Here is a 27370-nt window from a genome sequence, read left to right as displayed (position 1 = left end):
GGCGCGGGGGCGGCTCTCGCGAGAGCTGGCGGCAGTGCCGGGCCTGGCGGAGCGGCGGCGGGAGGCGGCCGCGCCGGAGCCGGTGAGTGCGGGCGGCCGGGGGCGGCCGGCGGGTCTGTGGCACCTTCAGCCCGGCGTGTCGGGGCTCCCGCCGGCCCTGCTGCAGAGCCTTTGGCATCGGAAGGGGTCCCCGGAGATCCCCCCGCGGGGTCGCGCGGAGCAGGTGGCGGCGGAGCGTGTCCAGGTGGGTTGGCAGTGTCTCCTGAGGGGGAGGCTCCGGGAGCTCCCCGGTTCCCTCACCCACAGAGCCCCGCAGAGCGGCCTGCCGCCGTGCCCCGGCAGGTCCGTGTCGTGGGCACGGCTTAAATTCCTGCTTTTCATCCTGCATTGTTTGTTGGGAGCACCTGCAGGCGCCCGGAGGCCTGTGCAGAGCCCGTGGTGTTGCTCGGGACTGCCTGACAGCCGTCGTCTCATTCCATAGCATTTACCCACTCAAGCGATTTCAGTGTCTTTGTAATCTGTATTCGACGTAACCATATTTTATTTGTAGAAAATATCAACTGTTTATATCATAAACATATCATAGATCTGTCATAGTGCAATTGCTTGCCGCAGTCGCCTGTCATTAGTTTTTTTCTTTACGTTCACTTCTTCTGTAGCTACTGTGTCTGCATCTTTTTCCTCTTTATCTCTGGTCCCACCCAGTGTGTCACTTTAGAACCCTTTTCTTTCAGAATTTGGATCGAGCTCCATCATAGACCTCTCCCAGGTTTGTTGCTGTCTCTCATCTGGCTTCTTTGTCCAAAGGAGTGGTTAAGCCTTGTGTCTTTTTGTTCTTTATTGTTGGCTGCCTCTTACAAATTCGAATACATGCTTAAAATCTGTCTTCTCAGTAGCCTTTTGACTGTTGACACTGTTCTCCTTACTTCTTTTTGCCTGTATTCTTCACGAATCACCTCTGGTGATTCATTTAAAGATGACTTAGCTCGGTTGTTGCTTCAGCTTTGTTGATCCTTTCCCTGGAAGATGCTGTCTTTCCCTCCTGGGTTTGCCAGAGAAACAATTCAAATTATGAACCTCATGCTGTTCAGAGTCCATAAACTGGTGGACACATTTGTTATCTTTTTTTTTTTTTTTCTGAGCTGAAACACGTGTCTCTGCATCATCTGGTGTGAGATACCTGGAATTCCTGTAGCTTGAACACAAGTACAGTCAAAAGGAAGTGGATGATTTTTTTCTTTCCCTTTTTTTATCCGTTGCCCTGTAGTTAAGGAAGACTGTTGCACTGTGTTTGTCAGATCTGTCAGCATGTCTTGGACTGAGTCTTGCAAAACATCAGAGGTTTTACTTTCGTTTTCTATTAAGACCTAGATTGCCAAAAGCCTTTGAGTGTTGCCCTTGGATTTGTACCATTTCTGTCTCCAAACCTCACCGTGCATCCTGCCTGTGCTCATTGTTGCCCTCTGTGCAGATGGTGCTGTTTGGGGCTGCTCTGGGAAGTGTTTTCAGCACGTTTGTGTCTTAATGTCAGGGAACCTGGGGGTTAAGAAAGACAACAAGCTAAAGCAGCTTTCATATCCCACACTAAATTCCTTCTTGAAGCCCACTTTTCCTTTTAGGCACAATTGCATTTGAAAGTGGTGAACAGCTGATGTGTGGATGACATTGTGTGTTAAATTAGTAACAGATGTCATCACTGTTGGGTTTTCTGTCACTTTGTTATAAACTGTGTGTTTTTGCAGCTTGTGTGCTTCAGGCTGGGGCTGCTTTGTCCTGTATTCATACACAAAAATCAGAGCCTCATTCTGTGCCAGTTCCTTTCAGCACAGCTTTCCTTTAGCAACATTCCTTAAATCTTGGCCTGGTGCAGTTGGTTATCAAGTATGTATCTCTTTAAAATGTATATGAAAGCTAATTTAGACTTCATTTCAGGTGGGAAAAACTGTGTGTGTGAATTTTCTTGCTCCCTGAGATGTGTTGTCACTGCTGGGTACAGCCATGAGCACAGACCTTGCTTGTTCCTTCAGGAGCTGTGGTGCTGCTCTGGTGTCCTTTCTCTCATCTCTGGTGCCAAGTGGGATGGAGCCCCATGCCTGCCTGCTCTCTGTTTGCTCTCAGCAGCAAGGAGTTGGGTTCTGCTCCCTGTTCCTGCACTCAGAGCCACAGTTCTGCTTTTGGAGGGAGAAGTTGCTCTTCAGCGGGCTTTTTACAGGCTTTTTTGCAGGCAGATCTCCCACAGTGAGCCCTACTGTAGAGGGGGAGCTGGCAGTCATCTGCCTCTTGCTTTTTAGGCTTCCAGTGTGAAATAGCTGTTTAATCATCGTGTTCCCTTCAGGAGTTACAAAGTTAAAGTTTGCAGAATAGTCACTGGGTATCTGTTGTTTGTGCTGCTATAGATAGGAATACCATCAGCTTCCTGTGACTGCTCAGCTTTTTTTTTTTTCCTTTTTTCTCTTCCCCCTTGCTCATTAAGAGGAGCTTCAATCCTGACCTGCTATGTTAATGTTGAGCCTATATTGCAAAGGATGTCTCTGAGCTGTGCTTTAATCACTGTCAGTTTGATAATATTTCAGTGATGATCATTTATAAAGCTATTTTATGTGGCTGAATTGTGACTGATGTCTGCACTAGTTTGCAAGAAACTCACTTGACAGGTATGGATTTCCATGGTATGTGGTGTTTGCATTATGAGCATGTGTCCTTTGAACTGCATTTCTTAATTAGGATGTAATGTCACCGTGCTTGCATTCCCAGAGAATCTGACTTGAAAGTTCCTTTTTGTTGTTGCTGCTTTTGTGCTTTGATGACTAGAAGCAGTGAACAGCAGACTGTCACCCCTTACAGAAAGTCTAAATATTTAATCCAAGTCTTGGAGTTTTTGTCACAACTGATGCCAGGTTTTGTCCTTGGAGATTCCTGATTATCCTGGTTTACCTTTCCAGTGCTGAGGGAGCAGGCTAGAGCAGAGGAACTTCTGAAACCTGTCCTGCTTTTGGAAATGCTTCTGACCAAAGCTCGGAGCTGAGCAGTGTCTCAAGTATTACCTGTTAGTTATTTGAATGTTGTCCTCAGTACTGACAGCAGGAGCCATCAGATCTTTGTTCTACCTGATGAACTGGTGGCCAGAAGACATCTTGGCCCTCTGCCTCAAAATTGCAGGGTACAGTAATCATCTTTTTTAGTGAGACTCCAGATTTTTGCAGCCTACAGATATTGTCAGCTATTACAGTGCGACTGGCTGGAAATACATTGATGTTGGTTTTGATTAGCTTTACTTCTTTCCTGAAAGATTTCCAGAGAGCATTTTCTACCCCCTGCTGGCCTACAGTGCCTTGAAAAATGCACATCCTGCATTTCACAAAAGTGCATATGCACTTCTGTCCAGCATCTGATGTTGTCTGAGTCTTGCTTGATCTGCTCGGCAACCTTTGTGCATTCTATTTTGTCATGGCACAATGTGAATGTGCTTTAATTATTATTTAAAATAATCTGTTCAACATCTATCACAAATTGGTGTATGATACATCCTTTCATGAGCTCTTTAAGTAGTGCTGTAAGCACATTAATGACTGTATTTTGCAACGTCTGGGGTGGTTCTACCACATTGACTTTTAACTTCTCAAACCCACTGGGTCTTTACAATTGCCTTGTATTTCAGTAGCCTACAACTTTCATAAATTAGTGATGATTCTGGCTTCAAGTTGATGTTAGCAAATCTGAAGTGTTCTGGCTGGCTATGCTGAAAGCTTTGAAAGTTAAAGTCTGCTTCCTGATTTCCTATTATTCCCAGTGATGACTCTCTGGAGTACTTGTATTCTGCAGAAGGGTATGAAATCATTCTTTACACCTGGAGAATCACTAATTAGCTAATTGTAATGTTAACCACTTTGGCCAATACATCAGTGTTGTGTGATCTGCTGAGGGTATTTGGATTTGATTCTTTGTTTCATGTGCTCCCAGTGCCTCTTCACCAGCATTTCAGATGTGGTTCCTTGTTTTCATGGAAGGCTTAGAATAGTATTTGGGGCCAAGTACTTTGGTTTTTGTTTTTTATCTTGTACACAAGGTCAGAATGTTCCTCATAATATGCTTTGTTTATTGCCTGCAGTGTGAATCCATGCAAAAAAAAAAAAGCCCCAAAAAACAAACCACAGCTGAAAAGTTCTTATTTGCTGCAGGAAAAAGTGGCTTTGCAGAATTGTTTAAAAATTAATCAGGATGACTGGTTAGTTACTTCAGAGTTTATGCAGCATTTCCTAATGAAAAAAGAAACTGTTTTCAGCAGAGCAAAACAAAAGAGTTCCTTTTTTATAGTCTTAAAAGGTGTTAAAACTTAAAACAAAATTGAGAAGTACATTTGTCTATAATGTGCACAAAAGCACTACCAGCAGTGGTCAAGGAGAAAAAAAATTGGCTGCATTAGAGCAAATTGTTTTGTAGAGTAGTGTTAATTGTTGAGATGCTGTGGAGTGGAGGATGGAGGGAAGCGTGACATGCTTGGAACTAAACAAGAAGTTTCACAAGATGTAGCTTTGGGCACTTGGGATTGTTTCCCTTTTCATAGCTGTGCCCTGGTTGTGAGTTGGGTGCCAGCCTGGCACTTCATCAGTGACACTGCTGGGGTTCCCTGGGAGCTGGGAGAAGGGAATGCTGTTCTTCATGAGAAGCAGTTCCATTTGTTTGTTTCTGTCCTTCTGTGGCATCTGTTGTTTGTAAGGGTTTGAGTGTGGAACTGCAGAGCAAAGCACATGGAGGAGCTGATCCTACTCTGAACAGGTGTTTTCCTTGAAGTGTGTTTGCATCTTCCTGCTGCATTTTCTTTATAAGAAAGATGGGGAGAAAGCAGAGGGTGTGAGACAATTTAAGGAAGTGGTTTTAAATCGACCTTTCAGCTGCAGTTCTCATAAAAACAGCTCCTTTTGCACATCTTTAGAGTATAAAAGCTAAATTCAAATATTGGCCTCTGTGCAAAGAACCAGAACTGGGTGCTGGATGCCTCTTTGTCCTTAGGCACCTGCCTTGGTGTGTACCTGAGAGAGTGAGGTGTCTCTAAAGCTCTTAGACAGCTTTAAAGGCAAGAGAGGGTTTGTGGAAAGAAGCAAAAGCTTGCAGAGAACCATGTGGTGCTCCGTGAGCCTTGAGCTGCTTTGGCAAAGGCCAGAGTGGAGCTGGGTGATGGCACAGTGGGACTGCAGTGTCCCTGGGACATTGCTGCTCTGGCTCTGTGTTCCGCACACTGCTGCTGCCGTGAGGAGCCAGGCTCGCTGTAACCTGCCTGGAGACACTCAATCTAATGAGCACAATTTGTTTCCACTCAGGATACTAAGTGTCTTCATTCTTATAGTACTCGTGTGTTGCACTTCAGTTGGGAACCACTGCTCCTGGAACTAGAAACCAGCCCTCCTTCCCCTTGTCTCCTTAATAATGCTTTTTCTGTTCTGACACAGGTTGTAGTTTTCTCCCTGTTTCTTCTGATAAATGTGTGTAGATCCTACAGCCTTTTCTCTGTAATATCCTCACACACTGACTGTGCTTTGCTAACCTCACTTTCTAGGTAAAACACAATGAAATGCTTATCAGGACTTTTTTAATTTATTTTTTTTTTCATGAGAAAGTTGAGTATTTCCTGTCATTTTAAATAAAATGCTTTTTTCCTTTTCCTGACTCTATATGGACACCTGACCATTGGAGTCTTCCAATCAAACTGCATTTAATTATAGAAACTATAACAGGAAAAAGACCCAACCCTGTGGTGGAGACTGTATACTTTGTATTAAACCTGTTTGCTTGGGTAAAACTGAACATGAAGGCAAAACTTGGATGCAACCAACATTTTTTAAAGAAGCTGGTTCTCTTCTTCCCCTGTAATAAAAACTTTTGGGTCTAAATTTAGCCAGGAGAATCTAAATTTGCCAGGAGAGCTATTCCGTTTTCCATTACTTAAAGGACAGTTTATTTGAGGAGTAACTTTGTTTTAAAGATGTCTCAATTGCTTTGGGACTCACTTCCATGTAGGATAAGTTTCCTTGAATGTAATACAAGTGTATTAACAGTGAGTTGAGGCAGAGAGACAATTTTTCTACAATATGTAGCTTAAAATTGTAAAGAAACTTAGTAGACTTCCAAATACTTGGAAGGCTTATCTATCTGTAATTCATTTTTTTTCCACATGTGCTGTGATCAGCTGCTCACTTGTGGCTGCTTTATCATTTTTGCAACCAGGTCATTGTGAATTATCCAACTCTGTTGCCACAAGTGTCAATTAGAGGTTGAAGAGCAGTCTTTGGAGGTTGGCTGTCTCTGCTGACAGTTACAGGGTGGTTTGGTCTTTGAGAGAATTCTAAAGGGATGTGAACATAACATCAGACCCCTCTTAAGGAAGGGTAGTAATTGTATCTATTTTTATTACCTTTTTGTGACTTTTCTGCAAAAGTCAGTGAAACTGGACCCTATTGAGTGTTTCTAAGGATTGCTGTTGGTTCCATTTTGGAGTGAGGACTCAGCTGTAAATGTTAATTGTTTTCCTCTTGGTCAGCCATTGAAATCATAAAACTGTTGGTCTGTGTTCTCCATGTGGGATCCTCCTTTGAATTAACTTTATACATTTGAAAGAAAATCATGATGTGTTTGTCTTGTGTTTTATAACCAGTGACTTTTCTGTTTGGACACAGTGAATTTAATTGTTGCAAAATTGAAGTTGCCTGCCAGCATTTATAGAACGATGTTTTTTGTGACAAAATACTCTTTTTAGTGCAGGTATCAGCAAAATGTATGAAATATTATTGTTGTGCAATTTCTGCTTCAGTGTATCCTAATTTTCTGTAATCTGCATTTAAAAAATCAAAACCTAACAACACTAAATTCTGCATGTCTGACTTTTTTTTTTCCTGTGTGGCATTACCTAAAGGTAAACACTGCTCTCTTAATGTAGGTTGTGAGTGCTGCATGTGTGCTTTTCAGAGCAGTAGTGTGAGGAAGCTGGCAGTGGAATGGCAGGACGGCCTCATCCTTATGACAGTAACTCCAGTGATCCAGAGAATTGGGATCGGAAATTGCATAATAGACCTCGTAAACTTTGTAAACATTCAAGGTAGGTGCTGTGTCCCATCTATTGCATCTCAAAAACTACACTGAAAGTCCATCCTAAAGGCTACTGTATCTGGTTGTGGCAAGTCCTGTCATAAACGTTGTAATTCTTCTTACCAGGAACGCTTCTTAATTATTTTAAAAGGTGTTTTCTGACCTGATTTGTCAGCTTCCCTAATCTGTGCTTAGATTTGTTTTGCCATGGGTTGCATTTTAGTCCTTTTTCTAAAAAAAAACCAAAATAAAAACCAAAAAAACCCCCCCAAACCCTAAATGCCTTGTGTGCATATCAAAACACGGGTTGAGTGATTAAATATATGAATTTTTTGGGGGTACTTGCTTTGAGTTACATCCCTAAAATATGTGCAGCTTGTCCATGGTGAGATCTAATAGTTGCTTGCATGCCAGTATCATTCTTTGTGGCACTTTCTTTGTTAAGCTGTGTGTCATATCTTGCTTTTGCTTGCATCCCTCACAGTAAGAATGTTTTTTAAAATGCTTCTTGATTTGACAAAATGATGACATAAATTAGTGTTTTTCCAGTGTACAGTGTTCAAAAACGAACTAAGCAAAGCACTTAGTCACCTTGCAAACGTATAAGAAGAAACATATTGCTGGAAAGATATTTAAGTATCCAAATAAGTGTGTATCTTTCAAGTACTTTGCCCTTTTAGAAGTGCTAAATATAACTGAAACATCTCTCTTAACGATCTGAAACTGTTAGTTATTCAAGCTTTCCTGTTGGCAAGATGATGGGAAAGGAGCTAAGGAGCTCTTCAATACCAGCAACTCATTTCACATTTTAGTTGTATAGATGCAGATAAACTGGACTCAAATGTTGTCCAAAGTGCTCTGTAGGCAATTAATACCGCGGGTTATTTTCCTGCCATTAATTCTTGAACGATTGTGAGAAATCCAAGAGGGCAGGACAGGAGAATGCAGCAGTAATTAAAAGGCTGACGGGGAGCCCCGTGTAATTAGAGGGCTGTGCTGGGGTGGTTGAGGGAGACCCGAGGAGGGCGGCTGGCGCTGCTGCTCGCGGTGGGTTTGTGGGGTGTGGCTTTGTGCAGCTGATGTTGTTACTCGGCTGCTGCTGCTGCTCCGTGTTTGGGATTTCAGTGTGGGTAGGACAGGGCTTTGTGAGGCTGGGCAGTGCTTTAATCCCCCGACTGAGCCCAGTCCAGGCGTTCAGCTCTGAACCTCCCGTCACCGGGGATCTGCAATGAAACCTGAAACTGCTCTGGTACGGCCGAGCCCTGATGGGGCTGTTAGGAGCTGAAAAGGGCTCGTTGGCACCTGCGGTCTGACACCGCAGATACCGGGTGCTCTCCGTGTGACCAGCTGAGGTTTAACAGCAGGGAGCCGAGGACAAGGGCCTGCTCTGTCACCTGCCAAGGACACGGGCCTGCTTTGTCACCTCTCAGGGACATGGCACTGCCACAGCAGGGAGAGTCTCCTGCAGCATCATGTGGTCGGAAGGGCTCTTGGGTGGGCAGGGGAGTTACTGCAAGTCTGGTGTCAGCAGCTCAGAATTGCCTCTGATCAACATCTTTCCTGAAGGTACAGGAGCTACTGAGTATCTTCTGAGACAGAGAAAACCCAAAGGTTAAAGAGTGGCTGCTTGGTCAGTCACAGAAATTCTGGTGACAAGTTGTAGGCAGCAGGCAAGTTTGAAATAAAGTGTGGTAGCTGGAAGAGGCTGCAGCTGGGTCAGTCCAGCCCAGAGGAACAGGACACATGTCTGGGCTGGATTATCTATTTTGGGGAAATGTTTCAATAAAAAGCCGTGCAGCTTTCTGCAAAGTTTATTTGGTGCAGATAGGAGTTAACTCAAGGACACCCATGGCCTGTTGTTTTTAGAAAAGCTGCTGTTGATAATTTAGTGCAATCTGGATTCAAGGGTCACACATCACAAGGTAGGAAATCCATGCCTCAAAGATAGTTGCAGCTATTGGACATGTTTCTGGCAAAACACAATTTGTTTCCAGTGCTGAACAACATTTTTATGGAAACTAACATGTGTGCTAGGGATATAGTACTTAAGCTAACATCTGATCACTTTATTTTTTTTCCTTGAATAAAGTGTTTTTGGAAATCTTTGATAATGAGAATCTAAATAATAGTTTGATGTAATAGAATAGGGGATAAATAAGGATAAATATTTTGTTACGTTATTCCTTTGAGATATTTGATTACTTCAGAGAATTTAATTATTGGGAAATGTTGTACTTTATTCAAAAGCCCGAACAAAATAATTGTATTTTGTGTGGCTGAATACAGACATATTGCTATAGTTTCTGACTTCTCCAGACAAGTGAAAGTCTATGTGACAAATACAGTGTGAGGGGGGGAAATGCATTTGGAAGCAGTTGTTGTAATAATATAACTAGAACTATTATGTTAAAAGGTTTGAGTACTCCAGTCTTGTTTGTCTTACTCAAAATATGAGTATATTATCTTGATGATACCTTGTTAACATCAAGAGGAGAATACTTCTGGTTTGGAAAACATAATGGTGAAATGAGAGCTTTGTAATAAATAATCTCAACAAGGGAGTAATATAGGAGATAGATGCTTAGCTTGTCACTTCTTGGTGCTTTGGAGTTCTTAATCCTCCAGTCTTAACATTCTTAAAATAGCTTAGATAATTTGCTTGACTCATAGAAACCATAATCTAGGGCTGTGAGCAGCCCTGTGTGTAGGGCTTGTGTGGCAGCAAGGAAAGCCACAGGTCTGTTTGGGGCTGAGGACATGGGACAGAACTGTCCAAAGGGGAATGGATTGAATCTTTGTACAGGTCAGCATTATATCCTTTCTAGTTTGGTGAGTGTCCACTTTTATCAACCTGCCAAGCTGTACTGTTGTTTTCTCTCCTCCTGTTTCTTACTTGTTCTGAGGTGGGCAATGGAATGGAAAACTCAGATGGGAGAGATGTGGAAAATAAGGACTAAAAATATGATGCATATGATCCCTGGTATGAATCTGCAGAGCCTGTCAGGGTGAATTTATATGGTGTTGAAGATGACTAAATAATCATACAAATAGTCTTGTTTGTCTAAGCTATTACAGAAAATTCTTCCAGATGCTTTTTATTTAAGTACCTGAATAACATGGAAGAAAATGTTCAGGAACCATATGTTGAGTTAACAGTGGTGAAGGTTTAAATAAATAGTCTCTGAATTCATATTTTCATTATTAGGTGTTGCTGTCCTGTATTTTTTATTCATTTTTTTCATCAGTTATTGATTTCCCACATGTAATTTATCTGTAGTGTTGGAGTTTTTGGTGTTGTTGGAAGACTTTAGTTCTAATTCTCTTGCACTGAGTGCTTTTTCTAGAGTTGGTGAAAAAGCTTTGGCTTAAATTTGCCTCTTCCTTAAGATTTGTCCTGGATCTAATTTTCTAAATCTGCATCTGTTTCAGTCCCTTTTGACAGTTTCTTATTTGTTCTTTCTATTTAGATATTAATACATCCAAAGTCTTGTGGGCACTACTGCATTTATGAACAAAATGTGTGACTCAGCTTTGCTTCTGTTGCCATGGTTCTTGGATCTTTGAAAATCTTTAATTGCTTTTTAAATCTTGTCCATAGAAGAAGTTATTGTTATTATTTAGCAAATTCTAAATGCTGGGATTTTAACCCCCCCAATAATATTATTTTGCCTGCTTGGAGGATGCATTTATGGGCTGTGAATGGAATGCCACGTGTCTCAGCATTTTGTGAAGTACATGAAGCATCCCCAGAAGAGTCCCTTTTTCATCTGTGGAAGGATATCAGAATGTGGAATGTGTTTTCCACTGTGGGACAGGTTTTATTTCTCTTCCTCTGATTTCCCAGTTGAACATTTTGCAGCATGGGGCAGGCCTGCACGAGGTATGGCATGAAAACAATGAGGTCTGATTTGCCATGGGCTCAGGTCATACTGTGCATCACTTGCTTTCAGTTCACTGCAAACATGCCTGCTCCTAATTGCAGCCTGGCACTGGCTGATCAAAATCTCCTCATCTGGGCTTTGTAGGCTTCAGGATGGAAAGCCCTCAGGAGAAACCGAGGTGGAATCCAGAAAAATGGGCTGCACTCAGTGATGACTTGCAAAAACACCAGTCTGTTAATCTTTTGTAAGGTACCCAATGTCTAGTGAGTGATCTTAGGAGTTGTGGGGACTGGTTTTTATTTCCTTTTTGACATCCTTGATGTCTGCAATGACAGCTTATTGACACTGCTGAGAAGGGGAACTTAGCAACTTCCAGGGCAAAAGCACGCCCTAAATCCTGAACTTCTTCAGCACCCAAATTGCCTTTCCCAAATGTTATCAGATTATATTTGTGGTGGACTTGGGCACATTTAATTAGGACACAAAGCACTTTAGAGGTGATTGTGCTCAGAGCTAGAATTTTTTATGGACAACTTTTCATTGTTTGTACCTTTAATCTCTGAGAATGGAAACTGTAATGGCTCCATAGAATTTGTGTTTGGTCCCAGCTCTTTTGAATTTGAACTTCTGAAGCTGTTTTTTAATAAATTGAGATCCTTTCCAGTTCTATGGAGGATAATATTGCTCTGAGTTTCTTAGTTTGATTTTTATTTAACATCCATGTTGAAAATGGAGCAGAAATTGGTATATAGATAAAGGCAACCAGTGTTTTTTATGAAGGTCTTGTGTTTGGGTAGCTTGGTAGAAGTCATAAGGTGTGAATGTGTTTTCTCCTAAATGTTAAGTCCTTGCTGCTTTAAGAAATCCCTTTGGCAAGTGAACACTCCACTCATGAGATCCTTTCCTGAAATGGAACTGCATTACTAACTACATTACTCATGGTTGAGAGAACCCACTGAAGACCAGAATTATGTGAATATTAAAGAATTTTGAGGGTGGAAAGTGTTGACAGAGTTTCTGCTTTGAGCTGAAGGAAGATCCTGTGGCAGCCCCCAAATTAAGCAGTGAGAATTCTTTTTGAGGGCTCCTTTTCATGGAGCCCCAAGTCAAGTGTGGCTTCTGGACTGTCTTTGTAAGGTTTTGATGGGTGCACGTCCTGTCCTGAGGGGTGGTTTTGTGGGGTTTGGGAGCCAATCCATCCATGGCATGCTCTTTCTACCTGATGTAGGAGTGAAGAAGAAAACACATCCTAATTCTGCTGTGGAGAAGAGCCCACATACAGGGAACCAGGATACTTTCTCTTGCTGCTGGGGGACTGTTCCATTAGAGGCAAAAAATTCCTGAAAGAGGTTTTTCCAGGATGCATTTCATGCAGCTTCTTCTAGCAGTGTCTTCCTTGGCTTATATTGAAGGGAAGAAAAGGCTCACAAGGCTGATGGTAATTCTTCCCCTGGGGCATGGGGAGGGTGCTTGTGTGAACCATCACAAGACCCTAAAACCAGGAGAAAATTCACTGGTTCGGGTAATTGAAATTGTATGAGCAGAAATCTTCCTTCCATGTGTGGAGAGCTGACTCTTGAGCCTGGAATGCTGATGTTCTCCTGCCTTTCTAATCACAAGTCTCTTGTTTTTCCTACTGACTTCCCTCTTTATCACAGCAGTCATTTGCTGAACAATCCTCCTTGTTTCTTCAGCTTGCATCATGTTTTAATTTCCACCTTACGACATCTTGATTGTTATTTACTGTAGGACTTACTTTTAAGCTATTCCTCCAGTGTTTTGTGACTCCTTAGAGCAGCCTGCAGACATTCTAAAAAGAATCATTTAAAGAAAGCTGTCTCATAGTTATCCTCCCACCAAAAAATCTTTGGAAAATTTTACTGACTTGCAAATTAATTTGATTTGCTTTGCTGCTTTTAGTATGTGGTGGGCTGGCCTCGATGACTTATTGATGCACAGTGGTTTCTGACCAGTAAATGTACTGATTAATGTAATTATCTACTACTGATGTTTAAGTTATTACAAAGAATAGTACATTTTCCCTAGCTTAAGCTTGCTGGAAAAGGGGTGCTTGTAGTTAAAAAATAGAGGTTGTGCTGCCTTGCTGTACCTGCTTATGAACTCAGTGTCAGATGAATTCATTTTAAATATTAATCCGGGCAGACTTTACGGGAACAAACAGCGTCCCTGGAAGTGCGTGGATTTGCGTGTCGGGTCTGATCGCTGCTCGGGAGAGCCGAGCGGGGGGAAGGAGTTCGGGAACATTTCCCGGGGTGTGCGTGTGCTGGGGCTGATCCCTGCCCAGGAGAGCCGTGCCAAGGGAAGTGGCAGGAACCTTTTCCTGGCGGTGTGCGTGTGTCGGGTGAAGCTGCGGGAACATTTCCCGGCGGTGTGCGTGTGTCGGGTGAAGCTGCGGGAACATTTCCCGGCGGTGTGCGTGTGTCGGGTGAAGCTGCGGGAACATTTCCCGGCGGTGTGCGTGTGTCGGGTGAAGCTGCGGGAACATTTCCCGGCGGTGTGCGTGTGTCGGGTGAAGCTGCGGGAACATTTCCCGGCGGTGTGCGTGTGTCGGGTGAAGCTGCGGGAACATTTCCCGGCGGCGGTGGCGGGGCTGAGGAAGCTGCGGGAACACTTCCCGGCCGTGCGTGCGCGGAGCCCGGGACCGGAATAGCTGCGGCAGCCGGGGCTGGCCCTGCCCTGCCCTGCCGTGCCCTGCCCTGCCCGGCCGTGCCCAATGGCTGCGGGCCCGCGGCAGTGCGGGGTCACACGTCATGGCTGAGGCACAGAAACCCCAGACACTCGGCATCCAGCGCGCTCTGCGAGCCGCTCTCCGCGCATCCTGCCGCGGAAGGTGATGGAGGGAAAAGTGCGGCTCGCCGGCGGTGCCCTGAGCTACTGAGGAAGCGATGGAAATATCAAATATGCTCAACTTAACAAGTGATGCCAAAGGATGCTGATCTGGCTTTCAAAGCTGCCTTTTTGGAAGGAACAGAATTCCTTTGTGCTCTGATACCGAAATTGTTCCCGTGCTTCTGTGTTTCCTCCCTGATAGACACGAGAGGAAGGTGAGTATTTGTTAAGGGGAATAATGTGTGGGCATTATTCAGGGGCAGAACGAGGAAAAGGCAGAGTAGTGTCCTTTGTGTGCAGGTCAATTGAAATGTCTGCTGACAAAGAGCAGGCTGAGGGGGAGGAAGAGGGACACAAGCGCTGTCGTTGTGTAAGTCCTGGCAGGATGAGCAGAAGGGATTTCTCCTAAAGCCTCGAGCACGGCAGCTGTAACTTAGTGCACAGATAAAGCTCTGCAGCCTGGCTCTACAAGTGTTGATTATGGTTATCACCCTAGCACAGGGTGCATCTGAGTTTATATGTTAAGGAGAGTTAATACAAGTTCTAAATGATAGGGGGAAAAAAGGGTTAAAAATCTTGGTTCATTTTCCACTGCTGCGTCCTTTTAATTTATGAAGGTTTCAGGGTGAGTTTGGGAGTAATAAGTATATTGGTTAAGCACCATAATTCTGTGTAGACAAGAACTGGTTTTATAAAACAAGTGTATTTATTGGCAGTATTCAGTAGGATGCACATGGAGTTTTTATGTTGGAATACATGCTAATTGTTTTGGCAGTAGGATTAATTCGGTCTAATGACTTCTTGTAATAATTAGTAATATATTCAAAGCAATCTGTTGTTATGTATAAAGACAAACTGAAGCTCTCCTTCCACAGATGACTCCAAAGCATCATTAAATTGAAGAGCATTTACATTTTTTAAAAACAGCTCTTCCCTTAACTACAAAAATAGGAAGCATTACCAGTATGACAAGTTGCCATTTTGATGGTACTTTTTTTCCCTCCTTCACATCATATTAAATAGATTTGCTTAAATAAAACCTTGAGCTTATTTGGTTTTCTTCATGAGGCAACTGCTTTTAAAGAAAATGCCTCATTCCCTTACAAAGCCAGAGCTTCCTTGATCCCTGTCTGAGGGGGAAAATAATTTCTATAGCTGACTTAAGTTCTTGAATGAGTGTAGTTCACATGTTCCAATGTTCCTTTGGAGCCAGGGAAAAATGAGTATTGAATTTGTGAATATTGCCAAAATACATGAATATTCATGAGGTTGTTTGGTTTGTTTTGGTTTGAGTTTGTTTATCTGGGGGAGGGTGTATCTTTTTTTCCCTGTAGGAAAGTAATTGATAAAGCAAGATGTTCTTCCCTTTTATAAACTTTTGGGTACTAGGTGGTCTTACATATATGGAGTGTTTTCCAGCTTTAGTGAATGAAGGGATGAGGGCTTAAAATGGTGTTTTCTTTGTTCTTTTTCCTCTCTTACCCTTTTATATTAAATGCAATATGTCATTCAGCACACTGGAGGAAATTCTGTTTATGGGCTGGTGCTGTGCCTTATCCACAGCCTGAGTGCAGCTGGTGGTCAACAGCTGAGGGATCCATTGAAAGCTGACTTTGCAAATACTTCTTTTCAGGGTGAGCTTCAGCTCTCTTCCTTGGAGGTTTGAAGCAAGGCTCTGTGCTGGCTCCACAGGTGCTGTGGCTGAGATTTTGGGTGTATGCAGCTTGGCAGCCATGGATGGTGGCACCTGGAGCTTGCAGTGTGTCACTGCTGTTGGAGGAGTCCTGCTGGTGTGTCTGTCTGTATAGTGCTCCTGTGGGCCACAGGAGTTCCTGTTTGCCTGTTCTTCAAATGGGGCAGCTCTGCTTTGGTCAGTCCTGGTGTAGATTGGTAGGAAGCTGCACCAACAGGGCTGTGGAGCTCCCCAGGGAATGCCAGTTTGTCTTGCCTTCCTCACTGAGGCCAGTTTGTACTTAGTCCCTCATATTGCTGGTGTGCAGTGGAGGCTTTGTGCATTCCCTGCAGAAACAACCTGCTGGCCCCACTGGCTTTGTTAGAGAGGAAAAACAGGATGTGACCAAGCCCTTCTATCAAATAAGTCAAAATTACATGGTAGTTCTGTCTTCCTTTTTCTTTGAATACTTTCAACTTCTTCTAAAGCCTCTTTACAGGAAAATAAAAGTCACAGATCTTTCATATGCACTGGCCACAAATGAGCTCCTTTTTCAGAGTACCAATAGAGCAGCTCAGGGACACAACTTTCCTAGTCAGGTATTGCAGGGTAAAGCCAATGCCTGTCTCTTCTGACAGGCTGAGCTCCACCTCTGTATTTTCCCTTAGTTCAGATTTAAAGTCATGTTAGTGTTCTTGTTCATTGTAGAGCCAAGTTGTATTGAAGGGGTAGCATTTATGTGCTCATGCTATTGAACACATGGAACCTTGAATTTGTGTTGGTACACATCCAACAGCTCAAAAACTAGTTTTTGTGAACTGTGACTCAATGGTGATGAGGTTTAAGATTGACATTTTAGATGGCTGTTACTAAGATGAATGAAGATTCATGATTCAGCCAGTGCTTTCTCATGTCAAACTGCTTGAATTCTCAAAAATATTACAATTTTGGCTTGCATCTTGTGGCTCATAGATGATGCATCGGTCTCACAGTTAGCATTAATCTGTGCATTAAAGGAAGAAAGTGCAACATAGGAGCAAGCAAATGACTGCTGTGGCCAGCTGCAGTTTGAACAGCCCTTTGAAATTATTTAGTGATCTGTCTGTTTCAGAAGCAGTTGATTTACTATTCAGGGATGGTGTCCTCCTCCAGCTGGCAGCCTCTGCGTCTCGCAGTGTTGAGCTGAGCTGAACTGATGGCCCAGGCTCTGCAGGATGGCTGTGGCTGGCAGCAGGAGCAGGATAGCTCATCCCTGAGCACTGCCCCTCTCCTCCAGGCTTGCTGGCTGCTGGCACCAAAGCAGAAGTAGCCCCAGTTGCCACTTGGAGGTAAGCTGTGCCTGCCATGGCCCTTCCTTGGGGCAGGCTCAGGAGGAAGCGTGGTGCCAGCTGAGTCAGTGTGGCTTCCTGTAGCACCTGTTCTTATCAGCTCCTGCAAAGAGATTATTCACCAGGGTTTGCCCTGCTTCACTGGGAACTCTGAATCACTGCTTGGAGGCTAATGTGGCTTTAGATGCTTCTCTGGATTAAGAATCACATTTTAATTGCCTTCTCTATTAAAGGGGAATTCGTGTTTGCTCTGCCAAAATGTGTGATAAGCCTGCATCCCATTACAGTGGTTCAGTTTCATTTTCTAGTGTGTTTCCCTTATTTAAAGCAAATAGAGCTCTTTAGTGCCTGAGAAACAGTGAGTCATGCATTTTGATACTATAAAATGTGACACCTGCAAAACTCTGTTTTCTCACAGCATGGCTGGAAATGCTATCAGGTCTAGGATCAAAGCTGTGCTTCAACAGAGGCCTGATCACATGAGGCTTTATTGGGATTTAGAGATGTTTTGTCACCAGATTGCTATGTAGGTGTTTGAGTACTCCACACATACACACCCCTTTTTGAGGCACCCTTGATTATACCAGAGCATGCAAATATAAATGCATGGATGAGATACAGAACTTCTTTAAAAAACAAACAACAAAAAAAAAAATCACCATTTTTTGGAAGTTTAGCTGTAGTAGTAATGAATATTGTTGTGTTTAAACTGGGGCTAGACTTTGGTCTTGAATTTGAGACTGTAATCCATGTTTCTAATAATTTATAGGTGTGGTTTTTATCTTTTAAAATGGTTATATTTTGTATGTATGTATCTGTCTCAAAGGAAAGGTGCAGAGGTTTTTCCTAAATTGTTGTTTTGTTTAGGGTTTTTTTTTTTTTGAGGTTTGCAGATCTCACTCTTGCAAACTTTTGCACATTTCACTTTGAAAACAAAGTGAAATAGAGAGGTAAATAGAGAGGTAAAACAAGCAAGGAGATATGTTAGCCATGCTGAAATGTTATAAATCTTAATACCTTCAGAACTGCATTGGAAGTCCTGAGGAAATTTCCTTTTAATGGAAGTGCTGGGATCATTATTCTTGGACTGTAAATCTGAGTGTTTTCAGCCAGAAGCAAGGTTTGCAGTTCTTCTCTCTTGTTCAATAGACCTTTGGCTGACTCCACATCCCAAAGATGCATTTCTTGCTGCAGCATATTTCAAGCTTGGCAGGAAAGAGGATTGCAGTAGATTCCCTCTGCACCAAACTCGTGCTTTGTGGACAGGAGATCCTGCCCTCATTCAGGCAGGGTGGGGAGAAGCTCTGTGCCTTAGTGAGAGGCACATTTCTGACTCCTTGCCTTGTGCTGAGCACTCATCTGTCACGGCCTTTGTGTTCTCACTTAAGCTCCTCTTCCTGTCAATCACTGAAACCTGAAACTGCAACCTCTCATGCTAATGGAAAGCCTTGATTTTTTTTTTTTTTTTTTTTTTTTTTCTGTCCCTACTTATAAGCAACCTAAAAAGAGGACACTGCTCAACCTACTTGTCCAGTGAATGCTTTTGTATTTGTTGTGCTTGTCTTAGCCAGGCCATCATTGTTACCTCTGTGTGTTCTACAGCATCCCTGCAGTCATGGTTTCAGGTCTCCTGGTAGGAGTTATGGGATCTGCAGGCTGCCAGCAAATGGGGCATTGGGGTTCCTCTGGGAAATCAGCACTCTGCTTTGTCTGTCAGATCTTGTAGCTGTGCAGGTTTCTGTTTGGGTTATCCACTACCTGAGGCTTTGAGAATTTCTTCAGTTAAACCTATAGATAAGGACTGTTGTCTCACACTTGAAAGATAAACAGCTGCTTTAGGAATTCCAGTGGAGTGCAAGGACACAGACATGTCTCTGCTGTCCAGACATAAATTTGTCTCTTTAAAAGAGTATAATGAGAAGATACAAGGATTTTTGGTGAATTCAACAATAGCTATTGCAAGTTGATTTTTAATTTTTAGATAGTTTCTGAGAGTTGTGGATCTCAAAAGTGACTAGTTTTGTTGGTTGATTTAATAATTGCAAAATGTAATTGATATCTTAAATTGAGTAATGTAACTTAATCACAGTCTAAAACATCTTAAACCATTACATTAAATTTGGAACAAATATCCTACTTGTTACTGACAGTCTGCTAAGTTGTGGCTTTGATAGTATAGTTCATACTTGCTGCCTGGGTTGTGATGGCTTACTATTGTTCTTTTTAAGAATAAGTGAAAATTCCAAACAGAATGTGCAGAAACAAACTTTTGGCTGGTGTGTCTTGATAGATCCCCTCATTTGAGACTGCCCTTTGCAAAAGTAGCCAAGTTGCAGGAAAAGTGCAAAGTCAGCCTGTGGTCTGAGAAGGTTTTGCCAAAACAGGTTGCCTTGGGAAAAAAATGACCCCTAACCTCTAATTTCATTCTTTGATCAGAACATTTAATATAACAGTAAGAATCAAAATAAAATGCTGATTTGTGTTTGACCTACCCATTCTTGAAGAGATTTGTGTGAATGCATCTTCACAGGCAGGCTCAGCTGATCAGGTGCTGTCTCTGTAAATCACACAGCAGCTAACAGGTAATTCCTGCTGTCTGTTTAATGTTCCAAGTAATTAATTGTTTTTAAATACAAACGTGAGTACAACAAAGCAAACGGAGCTGGATAATCCTAATCGTGGAACAACATGTCTGTGGAGTGTGAATGCCTTGAAAATTTAGGTGTGTAGTGCCTCTGAAATTTCAAACTGCTGAACATGTCTCTTATTTCTGTTCCCAGCACCTCATCCCGTGTTGCTAAAGGAATAGACTACAGCAAAATGAGTCTCCACGGTGCGAGCGGTGGACACGAGAGGTCGAGGGACAGGCGCAGATCCAGCGACAGATCTCGTGACTCGTCCCACGAACGAGCAGAATCTCAGCTCACTCCGTGCATCAGGAATGTCACTTCACCAACAAGACAGTATCACTCTGGTGTGTGCAGATCTCTGCATTTCAGGATTAAAGTTCTCTAAATTTGAGTACTGTTTTGTTCAAGGAATACAACAAAAAGTGTTACTCGTTGGTGGCACAATATACAGATTTCTTGCATGTGCCCTGGACTGGGAATACCCTTCCTGAATAGGCTGCAACTTCTTTTTCAGTCTGCAGTGTCTATTCCTGCATGATGCTCTTATTTAGTTCAAATCACAAGCACAATCTAATTTTTTCAAAGATAATTGACCGAATACTTCCCCTTTACTGTATTTGGAAATAGAGGAAATAGGGATTTTTTTAAAGTGACAAAACATGGTTTGTTTCTTTGAGCTGTAGCACCAACTGTGATGCAATAGCTTCTGTATTATGTTGAGTTCCTTTCTCAGTACTAGAGTAGTAATTTTTCTTTGTAAAGAATTTTTAGGAAGGTGAGGTGGATTTGATGTTTAGGTGATGCAGACTTCAGAATCTCATAAATGGGCAGTTGTTTTTGAAGGTTTCTTTAACCAGAATAGATTTAGCCAAGATAATTTGTACTTAACTTCTCAAATTGTTGTGCTTTGTGTCTGGAAGGACACAAACTGTGTAGAACTCAGGTAGATCTCTAAATTAATTTTCTGTTTTTTCTCCTTCGGCGTCATCGCCGCTGAAGACCGCGAGAAGGATCACAGTTCATCCCGGCCCAGCAGCCCCCGGCCCCAGAAGACATCCCCCAATGGTTCAGTTGTCAGCATGGGCACCAGCAGCAGGAACAGCAGCCAGTCCAGCTCAGATGGCAGCTGCAAGGCTGGTGGGGAAATGGTGTTTGTGTATGAAAATGGCAAAGAGGGAGCTCGGAACGTCAGAACCTCCGAGCGAGTAACGCTCATCGTGGACAACACCAGATTTGTTGTGGATCCCTCCATCTTCACTGCACAGCCTAACACAATGTTGGGCAGGTTTGTATCTTGTTTGGTTTGGGTTTTTTTCCTTAGTCCCCAGCTGTTATAGAAAGCTATAAATCCATTGTGGGTATTTAAACTGTTTAAATAGCTGTTGGACTCACGTTGCTGCAGCTGATCTTGCTACTGTTTAATATTACCAGTTTGCAAATGTCTTTAAGTAAAAATCAAATGCAAGTTCTCTGGTTTTGGCAGGGAAGCCAAGAGATGTCTCTTACCCAGAGAAGACAGCTGATAAATAAATTACCATTTCATAGTGTTCCCATTTCTTTCTGTGTTCCTGGGCATTGCTTCTGTCTTCAGTCTGCCTCATTCTTCCTCGTTTTTAAAGCTAAGTGCTTCATAAACAAAGTGGCATAGTGAACGTAAGCAGTCCCTTTCAGACAGCAAGGAGGAAAACCTTGAAGGAATTTGCTTTGTGGGCCTACCATGGCAATGTTCAAGCTCAGCCCATTTATCTTCTGAAATGTCAAATAATCACTATAACAGCCCTGAGCCACTCAGCAGAGAGGCTGAATGCTCTAAATGATCAACATTTGAATGCAAGCTGCAATATGTGTGTAATGTTTTCTGTAGAAACTATAATGAGCAACATATTTAACATGTTTGCTTGGTGGGAAAAGATTTAATACTTGACTTGCTCAAATTCTGTTTGGTTTTGCCTTATCCAGATTCAGAGGGCAGCACTTAAAATCTTGCATCAAGAAAGAAAAGAAAGGCTTGTCTGTGTCATTTTTGATTTGAGTTTTTCATTAAAAAAGAGCTATTTCTCAGCACACAAGGATGTAATCATATTTAAAATACACCTATATAAATCTCTGTGCCACAGCACAGATAATAAATGTGATTAAACAATTTCTGCTATGTTTAAATCACCTCAGTGTGGGATAAATAGTACCTCGGATCTCTATTTTGTGAAAAGTGGGGTGAGTCACTGAGAAGGCAAGAAATGCTTCTCTGTCTAAGCTGTCAAGGAAATAAATGGAAGTAGGAATCAATAGAATTAAATAATTGATTTAAAGCACTTGTATATTATACAGTCCATGCATACATGTAAATATCCAGGCAGACTGGAAGCATATCAGCTGAAATAAAGCAATGAAATATTTTCCTTTTCCATGCCCAGTTTCAGAGTAAATGGTGCTGCCTAATGCAATGGATTTTTTGTGCATGTGTGATGCTGAGTTATTCTCCCTTTGGGATTGGTTCAAGGAACAAGCTTATTTTATCTTCTGCTAATTGAAAAGTCGGTTAATAGAGATACGGAAATAGTGCTCTAACACCGGGTTATTTATAAACCCACTTTCCCTCAATGTCAGGCTGCAGGACACTGAGCAGGAGCAGCTTGGGAGGTAAAAGTAACTATAATAAGAATGTATCATTTGCCTTAAGCCTGTATCCTGTGAGACTGCCTTTTTCTAAATATTATTTCTCAAAGAGTGGTCAGAAAAGACACGGCAGATCATGAAGTGAAAAACATAATCCCAGCTGAACAGAATGCACTGCTTCTCCCCTGCACTTTCTGTACAATTTCTTGCATTTTATTTTTCCTATTTGCAAACAAGAAAACCGTAGTAAGGAATTCTAACCCAAGTTCCTTTAATTCTTGAGCAGGATGTTTGGATCAGGCAGAGAACACAACTTTACACGACCCAATGAGAAAGGAGAGTATGAAGTTGCTGAAGGAATTGGCTCCACTGTGTTTCGTGCTATTCTGGTGAGTTCTTAGGGGCAAATACTGTTAGGGCAAGCACTGTTCAGAAGTAAAACTTCTTGGTTTAACCCAGCTTGCATATCTAGATTTTGTGGATGGCATAAATATTGCTCTTTATATTGTTTAGTAGAGGGGGGAAAATGCTTGATATGAACCCCATTTTCATGGACATGAACATGTGCCAGTCAGGGAGAGAGAAAATACACATGAAAGAAACCAAAAATGACTGCTGCCAGCAATCAGTCCACCTTTTCCTTTGCATTTAGTTCACCAAATTCAGATGTATTCCACCCTTTTAGAGCTGCAGTTAGATAATGCAGAATACTGGAAGTGAACTTCCTCCAGCTAACAGGAGTAAAGCACACTTCAGTCTGAGATGGAAATGGCCCCTTATTTAATACCCACACAAGAAAGCAGAGCTGCTGGACTGCTTTGTCAGCAGCCTTGGAATGGGAAAAGCCCAGTGAAATATAGATAAAAGACAGCAAAATTATCAGTATTAATAATTGTCACTTAAATAATAATTTTAACCAGAACTCACTACTCTGAATGCATCTCTGAAAAGGGATAAATTTGAGGACAGGAAGATCCATAAAGTTTAACATTGGGGGCTTTCTTTGTGGAGAAGGTATCATGAATGACATGGTGAAATGTTTCTGTTGGTGGATGTTGTGCATTGTGTTTTTTCTTGGTGCATCCTGCAGGATTACTACAAGACTGGGGTGATACGCTGTCCTGATGGGATATCTATTCCTGAGCTGAGAGAAGCATGTGACTATCTCTGTATCTCCTTTGAGTATAGTACTATAAAATGCAGAGATCTGAGTAAGTACAGAGTTTATTAAAATAACTTGAATGATACAAATTGACTTAAGTGCGTGTGTGTTAATTCTAAATCGTGTCCTTTATTGAGATAAAGAAGATGGCTGGCACTACATGAATAAAATCCATCTCTTTTTATCTCTTATGTAATAAAGCCCTAAAACCAATGGATTTATGTTCTTTGAAAAGTAATGTCTGATATTTCAGCATCTGATTCCGTGCTGTGGCCACCCTGTGGGATACTTAGCTCTGTGATTGCATTTTCAGTACAGATACAGTAACGTTCAGTGGTACCTTTTTTGCAGATAATTTTTCAGCTCCTTGCCTAGGAGAAGGAGGCTGTCTCCCTGCTGGCAGTAGCACAGCTTTGCTGGTGGAATGGGCTGCTCCAGGGTTCCCATCACGTGCTGTTCTCTCCAGCTCCTTCACCCCTGGGCCTTGGCCTGTGCCTCTGGCTGCTGTGCTCTGTGTGTGCAGGGCAGGGCCAGCCCCTGGCATTCCTGCTGGGAATGCTGCACAGGACCCCAGTGCCTTCCCCAGCAGGCCACCCACCCTGCCACACGCCCCAGCTCTCTGTCCTTGCAGGGATTTAGCAGCTCCTGCCCTGAGGGCTTTGAGGAGCTTTGGCTTTAAGCTCCTGCTTATGAAATGTGGGTTGTGTGCTCTGCTCTCCCAGCAACTGGCTTAAATGATGTTTCTTTTAGGAAAACCAAGAGCAGCCTTGCACAATTACCTAATGTTTAGCAGCAGTAAAACATAAAGGAGGTCTCAAAGTCCCTCCTCTGCCCAACACCTTGTTAATATCTGCAGGGCAGGCTGGTAAATATTCAAACAAGGCCTGGACTTACATAAGCTCACAGACTAAGTGTCTTTACACCTGTCTGCAGTAATGCTACAAGATACACAGATCTTCTCTTTCTTATTGCTGCCTTCATCTCTTTACCAAGCTCTCAAATGTGCCTATGCTTAAAATTTTCTTCTAGGTGCTCTCATGCACGAGTTGTCAAATGATGGTGCTCGCAAGCAGTTTGAGTTTTACCTGGAAGAAATGATTCTGCCATTAATGGTAGCCAGTGCTCAAAGTGGGGAGAGGGAGTGCCACATCGTTGTGCTGACAGATGATGATGTTGTTGACTGGGATGAAGAGTATCCCCCCCAAATGGGAGAGGAGTATTCACAAAGTAAGTTTATCCTCATTCTTCCCATCAAGCCACACTGTGGTGGAGGTAGCAAGTGAACATGCTGATTTAAAGTTGTTGTACAGAAATAAACCTCTTAGTTTGGGTAGTTCTGCTTAATATTTTGTTTCACAGATGCATATGTTGCTTGTTATGTTCAAATGTAATTAAAGGAGAAGCTAATTTTTATTATTGAGGTATTGTCAGCCAGTGAGGGGGAAGAAAATACTTCTTCAGAAAGAGCTTGAGGAGAGAAATGCGTAGGAGTCAAGTTAGCTGTGGGAGAACAACTAGAGTTTTTTTTGAGAAAGAAAGCAAGAGTTAATATTTTTGAAGTATTGCAGTTGTGTGGATGATGAGTTTAAGCACCTGTAAATGGACTGTACTTCCCTGCAAGATGTGCACCCAATCCCTTCCCCAGTTATCTTCAACTCCTTTTCTCTGAGTTCTTGAGTTTCTCCCCCTCTTCTGAAATAAAAATACTGGAGTAAAGCAAAACAGTGGAAAAGATAAACTTTTGTGTTTTAAGGCTAGAAGGTTAATATTTGAATACAGGGATTTTTTTTCTCATTAAAATGTGTTTTTAGTTATTTACAGCACAAAGTTGTATAGATTCTTCAAATACATTGAAAACAGAGACGTGGCCAAATCAGTTCTGAAGGAAAGGGGGCTCAAGAAGATCCGGCTGGGCATCGAAGGTAAGGGAAGCAGTGCTTGTGCTCTGCCTCTTTGGGAGAGTTTCTGCAGGGTCCTTGTGGTTGATGGTTCTCTCTGTGGCTGGAAAAGCAAGGTTGGTGTTGTCTTTCCTGCTGGGGCTGGGTGACAGAAGGGCCAGAGGGGGAATGGTTGGTACCAGCAGTCAACAGAAAAGCTGATGATGGGCTCCAGACTGGTGTGCACGTTGTGTCTGGCTGCTGGGCTCTGTGCACACAGCTTAGGTGCTTCCTGCTGCCTGCATGACTTGCATCTCATGCCCTTTGCCTTCTGGTTTCCACACAAAATCTCTGTGCTTTGTCTGGAGTAACAGTTTGGATCTTGTGTTCTTGGCCTGGTATCCTTTCCAGGGTGTGAAATGAAAAATGTCACGTTAAGTGGCAGGCAAACATTTTCTTTCAGGAAGTACAAAACTATCCAGTGGATCAGTGAAGTGCAAAGAAACCCTGATCTGAAATAAACATCATATAAGTTAGGAGGCTGCTCTGTAAAATCTCACTGAGTAATCTGATTTTTATCGTGAATGTAAGAACTGGGTTTCTTTGCATTACATATTTCTTCTGATTGTTGACCCAGATATTTTAGAATCCAGCCTTTATAATTAGCAGGATTTCTATCATTCACTCACCAAGTTGTCATAGTTACATTTGTAATTTGCCAAGAAAAAGCAAATGCTTGTAACTGGTGAGCTCCAAAATAACTGATTTCAGCTGAACAAGGTGGGAGCCTTTTAGCTAAACAAGAACTGGCTCTGCCTGTAATGCTGACTAAAACCAGATTATTTCTGATGGCACTTTTTGGTTTGTCAAGGAGCAGCTGTGGCACTGAACTGTGACCCTGTAGCAATGTAAAATGGACATTATTGTGGGGCAGGGGGGAGAGGTGACCCAACACAGCAAAACCATCTGCACTGGCACTGCTGATGGAGCTGTGCTGTGTACAGTCACTGCTGATGGAGCTGTGCTGTGTACAGTCGGTGCTCCTGGGGCTGTGCTGTGCACACTCAGTGCTCCTGGGGCTGTGCTGTGCACAGTCACTGCTGATGGAGCTGTGCTGTGCACACTCAGTGCTCCTGGGGCTGTGCTGTGCACACTCAGTGCTCCTGGGGCTGTGCTGTGTACAAGCCCTGCTGACTGTGCTCCTGCCCTTGCAGGGTACCCCACGTACAAGGAGAAGGTGAAGAAGCGGCCGGGCGGGCGGCCCGAGGTGATCTATAACTACGTGCAGCGGCCGTTCATCCGCATGTCGTGGGAGAAGGAGGAGGGCAAGAGCCGGCACGTGGACTTCCAGTGCGTGAAGAGCAAATCCATCACCAACCTGGCGGCGGCGGCGGCCGACATCCCGCAGGACCAGCTGGTGGCGCTGCACCCCACGCCGCAGGTGGACGAGCTGGACATCCTGCCCATGCACCCGGCCCCCGGCAGCAGCGAGCCCGAGGCCGAGGGCCAGAACCCCCCGCTGTGACGGCGCCCCGCTCCAGCATGCTCCCTGGGAGGCTGCTCTCAGCCCCTGCCCCTGCAGTGCCACCTCCTCTCTGTGTCCCGCTCCCGAGGATGCCGCAGGGGCCTCCGGGAGAGCGCGGCTCCGGGCTGGGCTCGCTGACGTTCGTGTCTGTGTTTGCCAGTAGGTGTGTGACGTTGGTGACTCCTGAGCTGGCCTGGCCCCGCTCCACGGCCCCGGAAGCTGAGTGGGAATTGATAGTAGCACTTTACAAATGGTTGAGAAGTGGAATTTGAAGCCATTTTTTATAAATGTATTGCACAATACTAACAAAGTGCTTCTATCAAAGGTATTAACTGTACATAGTTTTGCTCTGAATAGATTGACCCTTTTAAAGTTATTGTATATGGTTGAGCACAAAACTATTTACTCCTGGGTTTTTGGATTGAGGATGTGATTCAATGACCCATGTAACATCTTGTTCGAGTTCTTTAGTGAATTTTTTCACTCGTTTGCAGCGTGAGCCATGTTCAAAAATTGTGAACAACGGACAGGGGCTTTATCCTAAATTTTGCCTTACCTTAAGCTGTTCACAAATATTTATTTAATACATTTTTCATAAGTGTCACGAAATAGGAAAATGCAAATGGTTCATTCTTCATTTATTAATGATTGTAAACAAGTTTTTCATGCAAATAAAGTTTCCATTATTTTAATGGGCTTGAATTAGCTGTGAGTTACGAATTTTGCGAGTTGTCGCTTTTCTTTCCTCA

The 27370-nt window shown here is 43.0% G+C and overlaps 1 protein-coding gene across 6 annotated transcripts; it reads left to right on the top strand.

Moving 5' to 3' along the window:
• BTBD10 (BTB domain containing 10) lies at nt 1-27326 on the top strand. 6 transcript variants are annotated; one of them, XM_056491918.1, is made up of 9 exons: nt 1-82; nt 6932-7090; nt 19592-19785; nt 20441-20726; nt 22344-22446; nt 23148-23268; nt 24249-24446; nt 25031-25141; nt 26311-27326. In XM_056491918.1, the coding sequence occupies exons 2-9, from the start codon at nt 6990-6992 to the stop codon at nt 26619-26621; spliced, it is 1425 nt and encodes a 474-aa protein (XP_056347893.1). In that variant the 5' UTR covers nt 1-82; nt 6932-6989; the 3' UTR covers nt 26622-27326. The 6 variants fall into 6 exon arrangements, with proteins under 6 accessions (XP_056347893.1, XP_056347895.1, XP_056347892.1 ...); XM_056491917.1 differs by having other exon boundaries at nt 57-244; XM_056491916.1 differs by lacking the exon at nt 1-82 and adding an exon at nt 732-769.
• Nucleotides 27327-27370: the final 44 nt, after the last annotated feature.

Source organism: Oenanthe melanoleuca, chromosome 5 (genome assembly GCF_029582105.1).
Source record: "Oenanthe melanoleuca isolate GR-GAL-2019-014 chromosome 5, OMel1.0, whole genome shotgun sequence".
Lineage (NCBI taxonomy): Eukaryota > Metazoa > Chordata > Aves > Passeriformes > Muscicapidae > Oenanthe > Oenanthe melanoleuca.
Note: the sequence above shows the minus strand (reverse complement) of the source record. Positions and strands in the feature narration are given on the sequence as shown.

Excerpts from the sequence above, each read along its gene's own strand:
- BTBD10 (XM_056491915.1), top strand. The coding sequence starts at position 13,902 with ATGCCAAAGGATGCTGATCTGGCTTTCAAAGCTGCCTTTTTGGAAGGA. Across the intron at positions 19,786-20,440 it reads AACAAGACAGTATCACTCTG|ACCGCGAGAAGGATCACAGT; the intron begins GTGTGTGCAGAT and ends TCGCCGCTGAAG. Across the intron at positions 25,142-26,310 it reads GATCCGGCTGGGCATCGAAG|GGTACCCCACGTACAAGGAG; the intron begins GTAAGGGAAGCA and ends CTGCCCTTGCAG.